General features: G+C 42.5%; 1 protein-coding gene across 1 annotated transcript; it reads right to left on the bottom strand.

The window, feature by feature from the left end:
* Window positions 1–11,071: 11,071 nt before the first annotated feature.
* On the bottom strand, window positions 11,072–17,106 carry LOC132871767 (transcription factor hamlet-like). The gene is made up of 3 exons (XM_060906257.1): window positions 16,769–17,106; window positions 14,203–14,577; window positions 11,072–13,717 (listed from the first exon to the last, which is right to left on the bottom strand). The coding sequence occupies exons 1-3, from the start codon at window positions 17,004–17,006 to the stop codon at window positions 12,831–12,833; spliced, it is 1,500 nt and encodes a 499-aa protein (XP_060762240.1). The 5' UTR covers window positions 17,007–17,106; the 3' UTR covers window positions 11,072–12,830.
* Window positions 17,107–17,386: the final 280 nt, after the last annotated feature.

Genomic DNA, 17,386 nt, shown 5'->3' on the forward strand with positions numbered 1-17,386 from the left:
AAGGGGGCAGGGGCAGAAGCAGCCAAATGTGGCTTTGAACTGCCGCCCCATGCACCTTACTCACCCGACCTGGCACCGCCTGACTTCTATCTGTTTCCCAAACTGAAATTCCACTTGCATGGTTGCCATTTTCAGAGTGATGATGAAGTCATCCATATTGTTGAGGAGGATCTGGAGGCTCAAGATGTGACCTTCTTCTGTGAAGGGATAGCGAAGCTTGAACGTCAGTGGACCAAGTGCATTGAAGTTAAAGGAGACTATGCTGAAAACTAATGCATGAACAATCTGTGACATTTTCTGGGTGAGAACTTTCAGAAGTACTCCCTTATATATACAGTTGTGGTCAGAAGTTTGCATACAGTAACATGAATGTCATCTTGGATATGAATGTCATGGCAATATTTCGACTTTCAATGATTTCTCTGAACTGTTCTTTTTCTTGTTTTTCTGAATGATTGTATGGCATACGTCTTTAAAACAAAACAAAACTAGAATTCGGTGCACAATTTTCTTTGGGTTTTCTAAAATCAACACAGGGTCAAAATTATACATACAAGGTCAAATATTTACATACACTCACTTAGATTATTAATTCGGAGGTGCTGAGACTTCCAAAATGTCTCTTATCTTGCCAAGGCCTCTTAACTTCCTGTGAGTGATCATGATTGACTACAGCTGGTCGCTTCTCTGTGCCTTCATAAAAAGGGTTTGTTTACAGCACTCAATGGATTGATCAACATGCAGTAAAATGGGAAAGTCCAAGGAGCTCAGTGCAGATCTGAGAAAGAGGATCACAGAAGTACACAACTCAGGAATGTCTCTTCGAGCCATTTCTAAACAACTGCAGATCCCAAGATCAGTTCAAACAATTCTATGTAATAACAATAATAATAATTTTTCAATTTATATAGTGCCTTTCTCAAAACCCAAGGTCGCTTTACAATTATAGGGAACAAAAAGGGAAAAAAAAGTCCACCAAATAGAGGCCAGGACGTCATTCCAATGGTGTAGCAGCCACAATCCCACCAAAAGGCGCACGAAAATAAGTCCCAAACTGCCAGCACAGCCGCCGCGCCACCGCCGGGCAACATCACTCAGAACAGCATGCCATGGATCCACAAAGCGAGCACAGAAGCACCGCCACGCAGAGTGCCGGTACATCCCAAACTGCCTGCACAGCCGCCATGATGCCACCGAGCAACATCGCTTGGAACACCATGCCAAGCACTAAAGCACAGAGCACTGAACAACCACGATGTTAAAATGAGCAACGAGCTCACTGCAGTCCATAGCTAAGAGCACAGGCATCATCCATGGCGAACCAAGGCCTGGAGGGAACCGACGCCCAAAACTGGGTCTGGAGCTACACCACCACCAGCAGACAAAAACACTCAAACAAAAAAAACATCAAACTGCACAAACACACAAAAAAATTTAAAAAGAGAAAATAAAATAAAAAGCTCCAGTATGTAAGTTACTGGGAGGTGTAGTCACTTTGCCAACCCAAACTGTCACCCTCAGCTGAAAGGAAATTGGTTCAGATTGTCAGGAACAACCCAGGAACCACCATGGTACAGCCCTGCCATGAACTGGAAGCTGATGGATCACTGTCTTCAGTTCAGTGAGTTTTATATCACCATGGACTAAGAGGCTGCTATCCAAGAAATAACCCCCTGCTCCAAAATTGACACCTTCAAGCTTAAAAAAGTTTGCGACTGACCACATGGACAAAGAAAAAGCCTTCTGGAGGAAAGCTGTATGGTCAGATGAGACAAAGATTGAGTTGTTTGGCCACAATGACCACGATGTACAGAGGAACACTGTACCAGCTGGTGGTGATTGTGGGAGCAGCATCATGCTCTGGGGCTGTTTGACTGCCAGTGGAACTGGTTCATTGTACAAAGTGGATTGAATAATGAAGGAGGACTACCTCAATTCTTCAGCATAAACCTCAAACCACTGGAAACTTGAACATGATTGGGAGTCACAACAGGACAATGAACCCAGATACACATCAGAGCTGGTTGTGGAGGATAAAGCAGGCTAACATTAAGCTTAAAACAAGCCCTGACTTCAACCCTATTGAAAATATATGGAGCATGCTTATAAGTCGAGTCCATGCCAAGAAAAAAAATAAATAAATGTAATTGAACTCTAGCAATTCTACCATGAAGAGTCATGAAATATCCAACCAGAATTCTGCCAGAAGCTTGTTCATGGTAAACAAAAAATGTTTGGTCAAGGTGAATCTTGCGAAGAGACATTTTACCCGAATATTAGGTGTGTTGTATGTAAATATTTGACCCTGTGTTGATTTCAGAAAACCCAAAGAAAATTGTGCACCGAATTCTAGGTTTTTTTTTTTTTAAAGATGTATGCTGTACAATCATTCTGCCACAGAAAAAGAACAGTTCAGAGTTCACTGAAAATTACTGAAGGCCCAAATATTGCCATGACATTCATATCCAAGATGGCATTCAGGTCACTGTATGTAAACTTCTGACCACAACTGTACATGGCTTATCAGCTCATGTACAACTCGATTTCGTGGAATAACTCTTATATATATAAAATGCAAGAAGGTCCGGGTTCGAGCCCCGTGCCCGGCGAGGGCCTTTCTGTGTGGAGTTTGCATGTTCTCCCCGTGTCCGCGTGGGTTTCCTCCGGGTGCTCCGGTTTCCCCCACAGTCCAAAGACATGCAGGTTAGGTTAACTGGTGACTCTAAATTGACCGTAGGTGTGAATGTGAGTGTGAATGGTTGTCTGTGTCTATGTGTCAGCCCTGTGATGACCTGGCGACTTGTCCAGGGTGTACCCCGCCTTTCGCCCATAGTCAGCTGGGATAGGCTCCAGCTTGCCTGAGACCCTGTAGAACAGGATAAAGCGGCTCGAGATAATGAGATGAGATGAGATATATATATAATGTGTGTATGTATGTATATGTGATATTATTAACTTCAGTAATGGTGGGTTGTGGTTTCCACCACTGTAACCAAATTTGAATGTTGTGGGCCCCTGGCTATACTCAACAACGTCCATTCCATTATCTCTAGCCACTTATCCTGTTCTACAGGGTCGCAGGCAAGCTGGAGCCTATCCCAGCTGACTATGGGCGAGAGGTGGGGTACACCCTGGACAAGTCACCAGGTCATCGCAGGCCTGACACATAGACACAGACAATCATTCACACCTACAGTCAATTTAGAGCCACCAATTAGCCTAACCTGCATGTCTTTGGGGGAAACCGGAGCACCCGGAGGAAACCCACGCAGACATGGGGAGAACATGCAAACTCCACACAGAAAGGCCCTCGCTGGTTGCTGGGCTCGAACCCAGGACCTTCTTGCTGTGAGGCGACAGTGCTAACCACTACACCACCGTGCCACCCCTCAACAACGTCAATGAACTGAAATTTTGGTTTGTGTTCTGCACAAAATGGACATACCTACCGGTATAATAAAGAAATACAATGATATACATGCCTCATGGTCATAAAACATATCAATCATGAGGGCCTTCATGACTTTCATTATCATGTCATTATACTACTGAAAGTATCTTTGTCCATCATGGACTTTGGTATTTGCAGGGAACCGGGAGCAGGGCATCATTTCAGACCCATGGCTAGTTCCTTATCATTAAAACACTTCACTAAACAAAGTTATTTATAGAGCTTCAGGAAGAACAATCCTCTGTTCAGTGATAATTAAAAGACAAAGGCTATATCCAAACCCCTACACTGATCTTGCCTGCTAAATATCATTTTGACACTCAGTATATTATGAGGGATTTTGGATGCAGTCACAGTGTTATTCCTGCGGCCATTTGCATAAAAAAACATCACCATTTTCTTCATATATCTATTTCTTTCAACAGAACACAAATATTAGACAGTATGGCAATGCAAGTTACAAACAATTTAAAGCTTATATTATCCTTGGAGCGGCGGCACGGTAGTGTAGTGGTTAGCACTGTCGCCTCACAGCAAGAAGGTCCGGGTTTGAGCCCCGTGGCCGGCGAGGGCCTTTCTGTGTGGAGTTTGCATGTTCTCCCCATGTACGCGTGGGTTTCTTCCGGGTGCTCCGGTTTCCCCCACAGTCCAAAGACATGCAGGTTAGGTTAACTGGTGACTCTAAATTGACCGTAGGTGTGAATGTGAGTGTGAATGGTTGTCTGTGTCTATGTGTCAGCCCTGTGATGACCTGGCGACTTGTCCAGGGTGTACCCCGCCTTTCGCCCGTAGTCAGCTGGGATAGGCTCCAGCTTGCCTGCGACCCTGTAGAACAGGATAAAGCAGCTAGAGATAATGAGATGAGATGAGAACACAAATATTAGACAATATGGCAATGCAAGTTACAAACAATTTAAAACTTATATTATCCTTGGAGCGGCGGCACGGTGGTGTAGTGGTTAGCGCTGTCGCCTCACAGCAAGAAGGTCCGGGTTTGAGCCCCGTGGCCGGCAAGGGCCTTTCTGTGTGGAGTTTGCATGTTCTCCCTGTGTCCGCGTGGGTTTCCTCCGGGTGCTCCGGTTTCCCCCACAGTCCAAAGACATGCAGGTTAGGTTAACTGGTGACTCTAAATTGACCGTAGGTGTGAATGTGAGTGTGAATGGTTGTCTGTGTCTATGTGTCAGCCCTGTGATGACCTGGCGACTTGTCCAGGGTGTACCCCGCCTTTCGCCCGTAGTCAGCTGGGATAGGCTCCAGCTTGCCTGCGACCCTGTAGAACAGGATAAAGCGGCTAGAGATAATGAGATGAGATGAGATTATCCTTGGAGCATTTTTTATTTCTTTTGAATGCAGAAGTCTGCTTCCACTTTTGTTATGGTACCAAGTCTGCCTCTTCATCAATTTTATGAGCCTGATTATGATATTGATGTGACAAAAAGACAAAAAGTCCAACAGATCAAGTTAAAAGGTGTTTTGATGTGAACAGACGGTGCATGCTTTCTTCCTTTGATGCAAACAACACGTTGCAGCGTCGCTTTGATCATATCAGTCTTAGTCAACATCCAGTCTTTCTGTATTGAAAGCACTTAATGGCCGAAGAGCCATCTCAGCACAACCCCATTGATTTTTCTCCTATGGAACAAAGGACAGAATTGTGGGAAACCTGTCTAAATGATATACGTCACATATTTTTTTTGTATCAATGTAACCAGTTGTTGTAGTTCATACTGCAAAAAGTTTAAAAACTGGATGTTATTTAGTTACTGAGTGTTACAAAGCACTGACACTGGAGACTCCTTCCCCCTTAGCTTTGTTGTTACATATCAACAAGTGTACATTTTGTATGTCATGGTTAAATAACAAAAATGTTTTTTTTTAAATCCATTTAACAATTATCCCACGAAATTGAGTCGTACATGAGCTGATAGTCGACGAAGCACCTAGCGCTGAGTCGGCTACAAGTCACGTACGACAAGCTTGAGTGGAATAACTCTTTTATTCTATCCACATTCACTGGATTTTGAGAAACAGAGCATTTTTATTTTTAGCAAATTCGATAAATAAAAACTTTAGACAAAACGTCCGACAAAATCATTTCCGCTTAGAATGTAAACAAACTGGAAAAATTACAGTAGCAATTTGTGAAAAATGCAATAATAATAATTCTTCAAAATAAAAAAAGATACGTTCTTGCCATCAAATATTTTTATTCCATAATTTGTTGCGGGTTTTTTTTTTTTGTATTTTGGGGGATTCCCTCCTCTTCTTTGGAGGTTTTTTTTTTTGGGGGGGGGGGACTATATTCTTTTAGCTATTCCTGTTTCTTTTAAATACTTGATAACAATTTTAGGGGTTTTGTTTTCGAGTAGAGTTTTTATTTCGTCCTTGATTGGTTCAGCAACATGCTCTGCCATTTTGTTTTTCTCTAAACACGGTATACGAGTTGATTGGTACAATTAGCTACTACTAGGCTATCAGAGCGCGCGATCACTCATATCCAGTGAATGTGGATAGAATAATTATTATTGGCCTTACTTTACATGAAGCAATATAAGTCAATACAAGTCCCTGTGAATGAGTTGTTACCATAGAAACGATATGGTATAAGAACAAGTGCATTAATATAAACCTGTGATTTGAATTACAGTCTGAACGACTGTAATTACATTTAGAGCTGCTGTTATAGAAAATTAATCATGCCCTGACCAATCGGATTCAAGAATTCAACAGCACTGTGGTATAAATTGTGTTATGCACATTGAACGTCTTTTTATACGAAAGGTTCTATGTAAATAAAGTTATTAGTAGTAGTAGTAGTAGTATTAACATCATATAGGTAAATAGTTGCCGTGAAATGGTTTGCATTATTTTTGGCAAGGATTATTTCTGTTAAATGGATCAGCACCCATATTTCTGAATATCTAGACCCATCACTTACCTTACATGGTATTGTCTTCCTGTACTTATTAACATTCATACCCTCTTATGACTGGCTAGTTGCATTTGTTCCGACTCTAGAAGTATTGTATGTTTTTCTATAATGTAAGCTGTGGATTCCTGTAGTTTATTATCCTGTTGCTCTTGTTTTACTATTAATTTAGTGTTCAATTGTACTTTGACTATTAATTTAAATGTAGAGACTCATCCCTCATGCAAACAGAAATACAGTGCTCTCTACAATGATTGGCACCCCTTGTAAAGATTAATAAAAAGGGTTCGAAAAATATTCACCTTTTGGCGAAGTCGCTTCATCTCACACTGATTAAATGAGAAAAATCCAACCTTTAATTGAAATAAATTTATTCAGAGAAAACCAAATCCCTCATCAAGGAATAATTATTTTCAACAGAAACACATGTGCAACTATGCTTGGACCCCTGGATTTAATACTTTGTACAACCTCGCTCTGTCAGTAAAACAGCAGTCTCTTCTATAACATTTTATAAGGTTGGAGATACAGAGCAGGGCATCTGAGACCGTTCCTCTTTACACAACATCTCCAGATCATCCAGGGTCCTCAACCCTCTCTTGTGCTCTCTCCTATTCAGCTCAGCTCACCCCACAGGTTTTCAATGGGGTTCAGGTCAGGGGACTGAGATGGCCAGGGCAGAAGCTTGATTCTGTGCTCAGATAACAATTTTTGTGTTGATTTGGACATTTGGATCATTGCCCTGCTGGAAGATCCAATTACGACCCGGTTTTAGTTTCCTGACAGAGGCAGCCAGATTCTGATTTACAACCCCGATTCCAAAAAAGTTGGGACAAAGTACAAATTGTAAATAAAAACGGAATGCAATAATTTACAAATCTCAAAAACTGATATTGTATTCACAATAGAACATAGACAACATATCAAATGTCGAAAGTGAGACATTTTGAAATTTCATGCCAAATATTGGCTCATTTGAAATTTCATGACAGCAACACATCTCAAAAAAGTTGGGACAGGGGCAATAAGAGGCTGGAAAAGTTAAAGGTACAAAAAAGGAACAGCTGGAGGACCAAATTGCAACTCATTAGGTCAATTGGCAATAGGTCATTAACATGACTGGGTATAAAAAGAGCATTTTGGAGTGGCAGCGGCTCTCAGAAGTAAAGATGGGAAGAGGATCACCAATCCCCCTAATTCTGCACCGACAAATAGTGGAGCAATATCAGAAAGGAGTTCGACAGTGTAAAATTGCAAAGAGTTTGAACATATCATCTACAGTGCACAATATCATTAAAAGATTCAGAGAATCTGGAAGAATCTCTGTGCGTAAGGGTCAAGGCCAGAAAACCATACTGGGTGCCCGTGATCTTCGGGCCCTTAGACGGCACTGCATCACATACAGGCATGCTTCTGTATTGGAAATCACAAAATGGGCTCAGGAATATTTCCGGAGAACATTATCTGTCAACACAATTCACCGTGCCATCTGCTGTTGCCAGCTAAAACTCTATAGTTCAAAGAAGAAGTCGTATCTAAACATGATCCAGAAGCGCAGACGTCTTCTCTGGGCCAAGGCTCATTTAAAATGGACTGTGGCAAAGTGGAAAACTGTTCTGTGGTCAGACGAATCAAAATGTGAAGTTCTTTATGGAAATCAAGGACGCCATGTCATTCAGACTAAAAAGGAGAAAGAAGACCCAAGTTGTTATCAGCGCTCAGTTCAGAAGCCTGCATCTCTGATGGTATGAGGTTGCATTAGTGCGTGTGGCATGGGCAGCTTACACATCTGGAAAGACACCATCAGTGCTGAAAGGTATATCCAGGTTCTAGAGCAACATATGCTCCCATCCAGACGACGTCTCTTTCAGGGAAGACCTTGCATTTTCCAACATGACAATGCCAAACCACATACTGCATCAATTACAGCATCATGGCTGCGTAGAAGAAGGGTCCGGGTACTGAACTGGCCAGCCTGCAGCCCAGATCTTTCACCCATAGAAAACATTTGGCGCATCATAAAACGGACGATACGACAAAAAAAGACCTAAGACAGTTGAGCAACTAGAATCCTACTTTAGACAAGAATGGGTTAACATTCCTATCCCTAAACTTGAGCAACTTGTTTCCTCAGTCCCCAGACGTTTACAGACTGTTGTAAAGAGAAAAGGGGATGTCACACAGTGGTAAACATGGCCTTGTCCCAACTTTTTTGAGATGTGTTGTTGTTGATACATTTTCTCAGTTTAAACATTTGATATGTCATCTATGTTCTATTCTGAATAAAATACGGAACTTTGAAACTTCCACATCATGGCATTCCGTTTTTATTTACAATTTGTACTTTGTCCCAACTTTTTTGGAATAGGGGTTGTAAAATATCCTGGTGTTTCATGGAGCCCATGACGCCATGTACCCTAACAAGGTTTCCAGGGCCTTTGGAGGAAAAACAGCCCCCAAACATCATAGAACTTCCACCATATTTTACAGTTGGGATTGGGTTCTTTACATTATAGCCAGCCTTCTTTTTACACCAAACCCACCTTGAGTGTTTACTGGCAAAAAACTCAATTTTTGTTCCATCTGACCAGAGAATACAGTTCCAGTCAAGGTTGTAGTAACATTTCACAAATTTCAGGTGCTTATGTTTGTGGTTAACTGACAGAAAAGGTTTTATTCTGGCAAAGCTTACAAATAATCTGCTGGCATGGAGGTGGAGTCTGATGGTGGTTTTGGAGACTTGGAAACCCCAAGATTTTACCTTTTCTTATAATTCACCAACAGTGATCTTGGGGGATTTTTTTTTTTTGCCTCTCTTACTCTCGTCCTCACTGTACATGGAGACAAAAACTTGTGTCCTCTTCCAGACAAGTTTGTAATACTTCCAGTTGGTGTCCACTTTTTATTATTGCCCAAACAGTAGAAATGGTCATTTTCAGGCAAGTAGCTTTTTTTTTTTTTTTTAAATAACCATTCCCTGACTTATGAAAGTCAACGGCGGCACGGTGGTGTAGTGGTTAGCGCTGTCGCCTCACAGCAAGAAGATCCGGGTTCGAGCCCCGTGACCGGCGAGGGCCTTTCTGTGTGGAGTTTGCATGTTTTCCCCGTGTCCGCGTGGGTTTCCTCCGGGTGCTCCGGTTTCCCCCACAGTCCAAAGACATGCAGGTTAGGTTAACTGGTGACTCTAAATTGACCATAGGTGTGAGTGTGAATGGTTGTCCGTGTCTGTGTCGGCCCTGTGATGACCTGGCGACTTGTCCAGGGTGTACCCCGCCTTTCGCCCGTAGTCAGCTGGGACAGGCTCCAGCTTGCCTGCGACCCTGTAGAACAGGATAAAGCGGCTACAGATAATGAGATGAAAGTCAACACATTTCTCCCTCCTTTGGTTTGTGTGTTCTCTTATCTTCCCCATGTTGATGGATGACTAAGGGAATTTGGCCTCTGTGTTACCTCATATTTGTTCCCCAGTTAATCAGGAAATCATGGATTACAGCTCAAAAGTTCCTACACACTCCAATCAACTCAAAAATACTACACAATTTAAATAGGAAGCATGCTTCGGTTACACTGTGTTCACTATAATTTCCAGGGGCGCCAATAATAGTGGCACGTGTTTTTGTTGAAACTAATTATTTCTTGATGAGGGATTTGTCTCATCTCATCTCATTATCTCAAACATTAGGCATGTAAGTGCCTAATAGTTAGCGTAAAACCCTGTGCATGTGTAGTATATGCAGTACAGTTTCTATGTTGACAAGTGATTAGCGACGGGATGAGAGAAAAAGTTTCTGCTGTTAGATTGTTGGCGCATTTTGGATCCGTTTTGAACTGCAGTACCAAACAAATAGTTTTATCTCATCTCATCTCATTATCTCTAGTCGCTTTATCCTTCTACAGGGTCGCAGGCAAGCTGGAGCCTATCCCAGCTGACTACGGGCGAAAGGCGGGGTACACCCTGGACAAGTCGCCAGGTCATCACAGGGCTGACACATAGACACAGACAACCATTCACACTCACATTCACACCTACGGTCAATTTAGAGCCACCAGTTAACCTAACCTGCATGTCTTTGGACGGTGGGGGAAACCGGAGCACCCGGAGGAAACCCACGCGGACACGGGGAGAACATGCAAACTCCACACAGAAAGGCCCTCGCCGGCTACGGGGCTCGAACCCGGACCTTCTTGTTGTGAGGCGACAGCGCTAACCACTACACCACCGTGCCACCTGAGGGATTTGTTTTTCTCTGAATAAATTCATTTCAATTAACGGTTGGATTTTTCTCATTTTTTCAGTGTGAAATGAAGCGACTTCACTAAAAGGTGGATTTTTTCTCTCATTTTTTTTTCCTAATCTTTATAAGGGGCGCCAATAATCATGGATGGCTCTGTATCTTGTTTGCATGTGACAAGACTAATATATAATAGCTTCCTGAAATACCAGCCTTTCCCTAGAAATAAGGAATTTGTATTTTGGCTGTTATCTGTGAGGGAAACTGTGCCATCTCTTTGCTCATGCTTACTTAAAAAGCATGTTTCACACTCATAATAAAGAGGTCACGTTAATTTTTTAAAAATCATTGCGTAATAAAATGTAAGATACAGTAAAAACAACAAAAAACAAAACAAAAATAATAAATGGCAAGCTAAAATGTCCAAACATACAGGAAAACAAATTTTGAACTCATGGATATTAGGAGCATTAGTTTTAATAATATTAAACATGAATAAACCTTGTACATGTAACATTTTCAAACCAATTTTGAAGGGTTTTTTTTAATATCCAGTGAAATGTCTCCACCTAGAGATGCTTCACAGAACACATGCTTTAAAGACACCCCCCCCCCAAAAAAAAAGTAACCTGGAGAAACACACAAATAAACTATGTACAAAAAGTGTGTGTGTGAGAGTGTTATATTTTTGTTTGCCTATTTATTTTTATTCCATCCACATTCACTGGATACGAGCAATCGTGCGCTCTGATTGGCTACTCTACTACTAGGATATCAGCTCATATACCGCGAGTAGATAACAAAGCCGCCATTTTGGGGGGTTTTTTAATAAGATTTTTTGGGGCTTTTTTTCACCTTTATTATTGGATAGGACAGTGTAAGGACAGGAAATGAGCGGGAGAGAGAGACGGGGAGGGATTGGGAAATGACCTCGGGCCGGAATCGAACCCGGGTCCCCGGATTTATGGTATGGCGCCTTATCCACCTGAGCCACGACATCCCCCGCCATTTTGGTTTTTATTGTACCTGAAAGAATATAGCCGCCCCCATTAGCATCTGTTCTACACTCCAGCCCAGTCGGTGGCAATAATGCAACTTTAAGTTGGTTTGCCAACCTCCAAAAACCTTAAAGAACAACAACAAAATGGCAGAGCGTTTTTCTGACTCAACTGAGGATGAAATAAAAACTCTACTCAAAAACAAAACCCCAAAACATAAGAAAATAAAAATAAAATATGGAATAAAAAGTATCTTTTTTATTTTTCAAGAATTATTATAGCATTTTTCATAAATTGCTCCTGTCATTTCGCCGGTTTGTTTAAATTCTAAGCAGAAATTATTTTGTCTAAAGTTTTTATTTATCGAATTTGCAAAAAATAAAAATGCCCTGTTTCTCAAAATCCAGTGAATGTGGATAGAATAAAAGTGTCATTCCACTCAATCTCGTCATACCTGGCTTATTGCCAACTCGGTGCTACGTATTTCATCAGCTATCAGCTCATGTACGACTCGATTTCATGGAATAACTGTTAAATATAATACATGTATGAATATGAATTGGACACTGACAATGGAAATGATTAGCCTCTGAATTCTGATTGTCTCCTGTGTGTGTGAGAAGCTCCAACGGTCATATAAGCAACCGTAAGGAAGTGCCTAGGAAGAAGAATTCCCGAATGTCCGCTTCCACGGTTAAAAAGTTGAGAACGTGTAAACAGCTTTGAGGTTAAAGCACCCCACAAACTACAGCAAGCGAACATACAAAGTGCAAGATGGCAGTGGCAATGTGCTTTCCTCAATGTAGGACATTTACAATGCAAAAAAAAAAAACAACCAATAAATCTTGGATGTGTTTGAATGTCATGAAATGTCTTTAAGGCTCTCAAGACTATTGTAAGACTAGCAAAATTTCTTGAGCAATTTTTCGGCTTTCTGGGAACACCGGGATGGATTTTTCCTTTGCATGAACTCAGACAAAAAATATATATATTATTAAGCATTATGTTTATTAGGTTAGTTAATTTATGACAGTGTTTTCTAACAAGCTACGAAACTCATTCGAGGCCTTTTATAGCACATTATTTGGACTTCCCATTTAAAACACAACCACAGTCACATACACTGAGGTACAGACTATACTCAGTGTTCATTTTTGTCTGAAAGCCTGTGGTGGTTTGCAAGACAAAAGCTGGTCTTGAAAATGTTACAGGAACACAAATCAGGAGTTTTGACCACTCAGAAAGTGCAGGCTGAGGTGTCTTTTGAAAGGGTGGTACCAAGCAAACGTCTTGTCACACAGAGAGCAGTGAAAAGGCCTTTCTCCAGTATGGACGCGCTGATGGGCCCTTAAGTTGGAGCCATGGGCAAAGGCTCTCCCACAATGGCGACAAATAAAGGGCTTACTGCCACTGTGTGCTCTCTCATGGGTGACGAGGTTCCCCCTGAGGGAGAAGCGCTTCCCACACACGGCGCAACCATACGGCTTCTCGCCTGTATGAATGCGCTGATGTCTCTTCAGATCAGCACCACTCTGGAAACTCTTAGGACAGAAAGAGCAGGAGAACAGCTTATGCTGTACGTCAGCTATCGGCAAAACCTTCGCTGCTGGCTGCATTGTGGACACTGTGGAGTTCTGTCCAAGCACTGTGGTTGGAATCATGTCCTGTATATTTCTTCTTCCTACCGGTGTTGCTTCAGGCTCAACTGTATACGCAATCTCACCAGTCATACCGATGTGAAATGCAGCCTGTTCAGGATGGGTAGCATGTACACCCTGTTGCAGCATAGACGAGCAGCCTGGACCTCCACCACTTACCGGATAGTTCACTGGAGTCAAAGACGGCCATGACAACGCCTCGCTGTCCATCATTTCACATAGTGCCAGTTCACTTGTTGTATTTGTTAAAGGCTCTTCGTTCTCCTCAGCTTTTAGAAGCAACTGATTAGGGTTCCTGTCATTGCTCCTCTGCCCGTTTATATGATTAAAGTCCGTCTCGTATTTGTACTTTGATTCTTCTTCAGAGAGACGTTTGTTCTGCAAATGTGGTGAAGAATGAGACTGGGGCCAAAGCTCTTCTGCAGAGCCAAAGTGATTACTGTTCTCTCCTAAAAAAAAAAAAATAACGTGAGGTCAGATTTAACATACTGAGCTTTACTACACAGTTAACGCAGTCTGAAAATTTTCAACAGCAAACAAGGTACAGCTAACAGGAACCTAACGACAACAAACTCAGCATATTTTACGTTTGCAGTGGTGCTGTGAAGAATGAAATGTGTCCAGCTTGCAGTTTGGTTTACTTATGTTATTTCACATAATTGTCCCAGTTCCACAGTAGTGGTGGAAATGCAAACTAGGATCTCATCCTCGGACTGTAAAGTTCTTGTACTGGACACTCTTTGAAACCCTTTAACTCAAGATTCCTGATCTTTGGTGAAAACAAGCTGAAGGTTGAAGGCTGTCATCTGTACCTGAGTTCAACTTAATAACTTGCAATACTTAAGACAAAATTCAATATTCTTGTGTATAAAGATTATTGTAAATGTGCATATATGTGAAGGTCCTGCATGATCCATTGGGATGGTGTACCTACCTACTGTACGGCTGTGTGTGTTTGTACATTGCTCATGGTCAGCTTGAAAGACCTCAGAGACACACTGGGCTGTGGACACAGGTGGACTCGCACTCTCCACCTTTATAGCCGCAGTGTTGAGTCCTCTTACGTCGGCTCCAGCTTCAGTGGCCAAGGAGTCCATGAGGATTTGGGACTCCTTCAGAGAAACTCCACTTTCAGATGGGGAAAATCTACTCGTCTGATTCCGTTTACCCGTGGAGTTCAGAAGAGAATCCCTGCTTCTTTGAACCTCATTCTCCTGCAAGTTCTTCATTGGTGTTGGAGTGTTTGTTTTCTTATCCTTTTCTTCATTCGGGCAATCAGGCGCTGTGGTGGGATCATCAACTCTGTTATCTAAGCAGGAAACATTAAAACAAATACAACAAGAGTTTTACTACTAGAATTTTATTACAAGATTGATAATGTGACCAATCACTGATTGCGACTGTTCCCGATGACCAATCACTGATCAGCATTGTATCAATCAACCAATCACGGTCACCACTATTCCCAATGACCAATCACTGATCAGCATTGTTCCCAATGACCAGTCACGATTGTTCACGTTAACCAATCATGGTCAACATTGTTCCCAAAGACCAATCACTGATTCTCATTGTTCCCAATGACCAATCACTGATCAGCATTGCATTCATCTCATCTCATTATCTCTAGCCGCTTTATCCTTCTACAGGGTCGCAGGCAAGCTGGAGCCTATCCCAGCTGACTACGGGCGAAAGGCGGGGTACACCCTGGACAAGTCGCCAGGTCATCACAGGGCTGACAGACACAGACAACCATTCACACTCACATTCACACCTACGGTCAATTTAGAGTCACCAGTTAACCTAACCTGCATGTCTTTGGACTGTGGGGGAAACCGGAGCACCCGGAGGAAACCCACGCAGACACGGGGAGAACATGCAAACTTTGCACAGAAAGGCCCTCGCCGGCCACGGGGCTCGAACCCGGACCTTCTTGCTGTGAGGCGACAGCATAACCACTACACCACCGTGCCACCCCATTAATCAACCAATCATGGTCACCAGTGTTCCCAATGACCAATCACTAATCGCCACTGTTCCCAACAACAAATCACTAATCCCCGCTGTTCCCAATGACCAATCACAATTGTTCATGTCAACCAATCATGGTCAACACTGTTCCCAATGACAAATCATTGATTGCCACTGTTCCCAACAACAAATCACTGAACCCCATTGTTCCCAACGGCCAATCACTGATCCCCACTGTTCCCAACAACAAGTCACTGAACCCTATTATTCCCAATGACCAATTACTGATCCCCACTGTTCCCAGTGACCAATCACTGATCAGCATTGTTCCCAAAGACCAGTCACGATTGCTCACATCAACCAATCATGGTCAACACTGTTCCCAAAGACCAATCACTGATCCCCATTGTTCCCAATGACCAATCACTGATCAGCATTGCATCAATCAACCAATCATGGTCACTACTGTTCCCAATGACCAATCATTAATTGCCACTGTTCCCAACAACAAATCACTGAACCCCACTGTTCCCAACAACAAGTCCTTGACCCTATTATTCACAATGACCAATCACTGATCCCCATTGTTCCCAATGACCAATCACTGAGCAGCATTGCATCAATCAACCAATCATGCTCACCACTGTTCCCAATGACCAGTCACTGACCGGCACTGTTCCAAACAACAAGTCACTGATCCCCACTGTTTCCAAAGACCAATCACTGATCAGCTTGTTCCCAATGACCAGTCACAATTGTTCACGTCAACTAATCATGGTCAACACTGTTCCCAAAGACCAATCACTGATCAGCATTGCATTAATCAACCAATCATGGTCACCACTGTTCCCAACAACAAATCACTGAACCCCACATTGTTCCCAATGACAAATCACTGCTCACCATTGTTTGTCTCACTTGTATATCTGAGTATTCTTTTGGGTTATATTAACAAATAATAAAAATTACTTATTCAATCCATAACCATTTCCTTCATGGTTACTCCTCACTACCACAGTTTTATAGGGGGGGTTCGTAGTAAAGGTGTAAATAGCTAAATTGACCAAAGAGATATAATCTATTATGTCCAATTCTGATAAAAATATTTTTCTCTTCTTTAAAAAAAATCCTTCTTACTGTCATTTTAAAATGCCAAAGATCATGAGGATCAAATGCATATCCCGATTAGTTCTGGCACTTAGAGAAATTGCTTGAGCATTCATTATCTGCTTGCTGGTAACACTGGGATGGACTTTTCCTTCGAGTCTGTGGGAACCGCTGTCATGTGAACTGGGGTTGCATTTGGGGTGGCAAGACTAACGTTAGGGTTGGCACCTGCCACCCATGTGTCCACGCCCATGGGCCACACCCACTGAGATTATATTGCAGATGTTTGGGGGGGAGGGGTTAGAGGTTGACAGCTGATAAACCTATTAGACCCATCAGAAAAGCTGAATTTGAGTGAAACTGGTCTTCAGGAATGATCAGTAAAAATACCTGCAGGTCAGCAGGTCCGAACTCAACAGTACCTCCATCTTGCTGATTCTCAGTTAAAGACACTGCGACCACAGAAGGATTTTGCGCTTCTCTCTTCAGATCCCGTATTTTCCCCTTCAGGGCTTCGATCTCCTTCCGGCCCCTGCGGATCTCTAACCGCATCTCCACACACTCGCTGCTGATCAGTTTACAGATCTCCGCCACCGCCGCTCGGCTCAAACTCTCCATCACACAGGAAATCCGAGTCTCCAGAGTCACACACGGCGGCATCTTGTCAGTTCTGTTTGTAATCTACACTCCTAATAAACAAACCAAATGTCTCAGTCACGGAAACCAGGAGCCCTTTTTCTTCCGCTGCATCACCGGCTTCTTCCGCTTTACTCAGCCTGCAACCACGGTTGCCAGATTGTTCAGAGAATCCTCCACCGCTGGACTATTAAACCCCTTTCACATACCAAACCAGTTAAAGCAGCGGTCCCCAACCTTTTTTGCGGCACGGACCGGTTTGATGTCAGACAATATTTTCACGGACCACCCTTTAAGGCTGGGGTGCCATGGTAACGGCCCGATTGGTCATCACATCCGGCCCGGTGGTTCATGAGACTTTTATTTTTTTTAAATAATAAATTAATAAAAATCGAATGTGGGGC

The sequence above is a fragment of the Neoarius graeffei genome, chromosome 23 (assembly GCF_027579695.1).
Source record: "Neoarius graeffei isolate fNeoGra1 chromosome 23, fNeoGra1.pri, whole genome shotgun sequence".
Lineage (NCBI taxonomy): Eukaryota > Metazoa > Chordata > Actinopteri > Siluriformes > Ariidae > Neoarius > Neoarius graeffei.

Excerpts from the sequence above, each read along its gene's own strand:
- LOC132871767 (XM_060906257.1), bottom strand. The coding sequence starts at position 17,006 with ATGCCGCCGTGTGTGACTCTGGAGACTCGGATTTCCTGTGTGATGGAG. Across the intron at positions 14,578-16,768 it reads TGAGAATCAGCAAGATGGAG|ATAACAGAGTTGATGATCCC; the intron begins GTACTGTTGAGT and ends TTTCCTGCTTAG. Across the intron at positions 13,718-14,202 it reads CACACACAGCCGTACAGTAG|GAGAGAACAGTAATCACTTT; the intron begins GTAGGTACACCA and ends TTTTTTTTTTAG.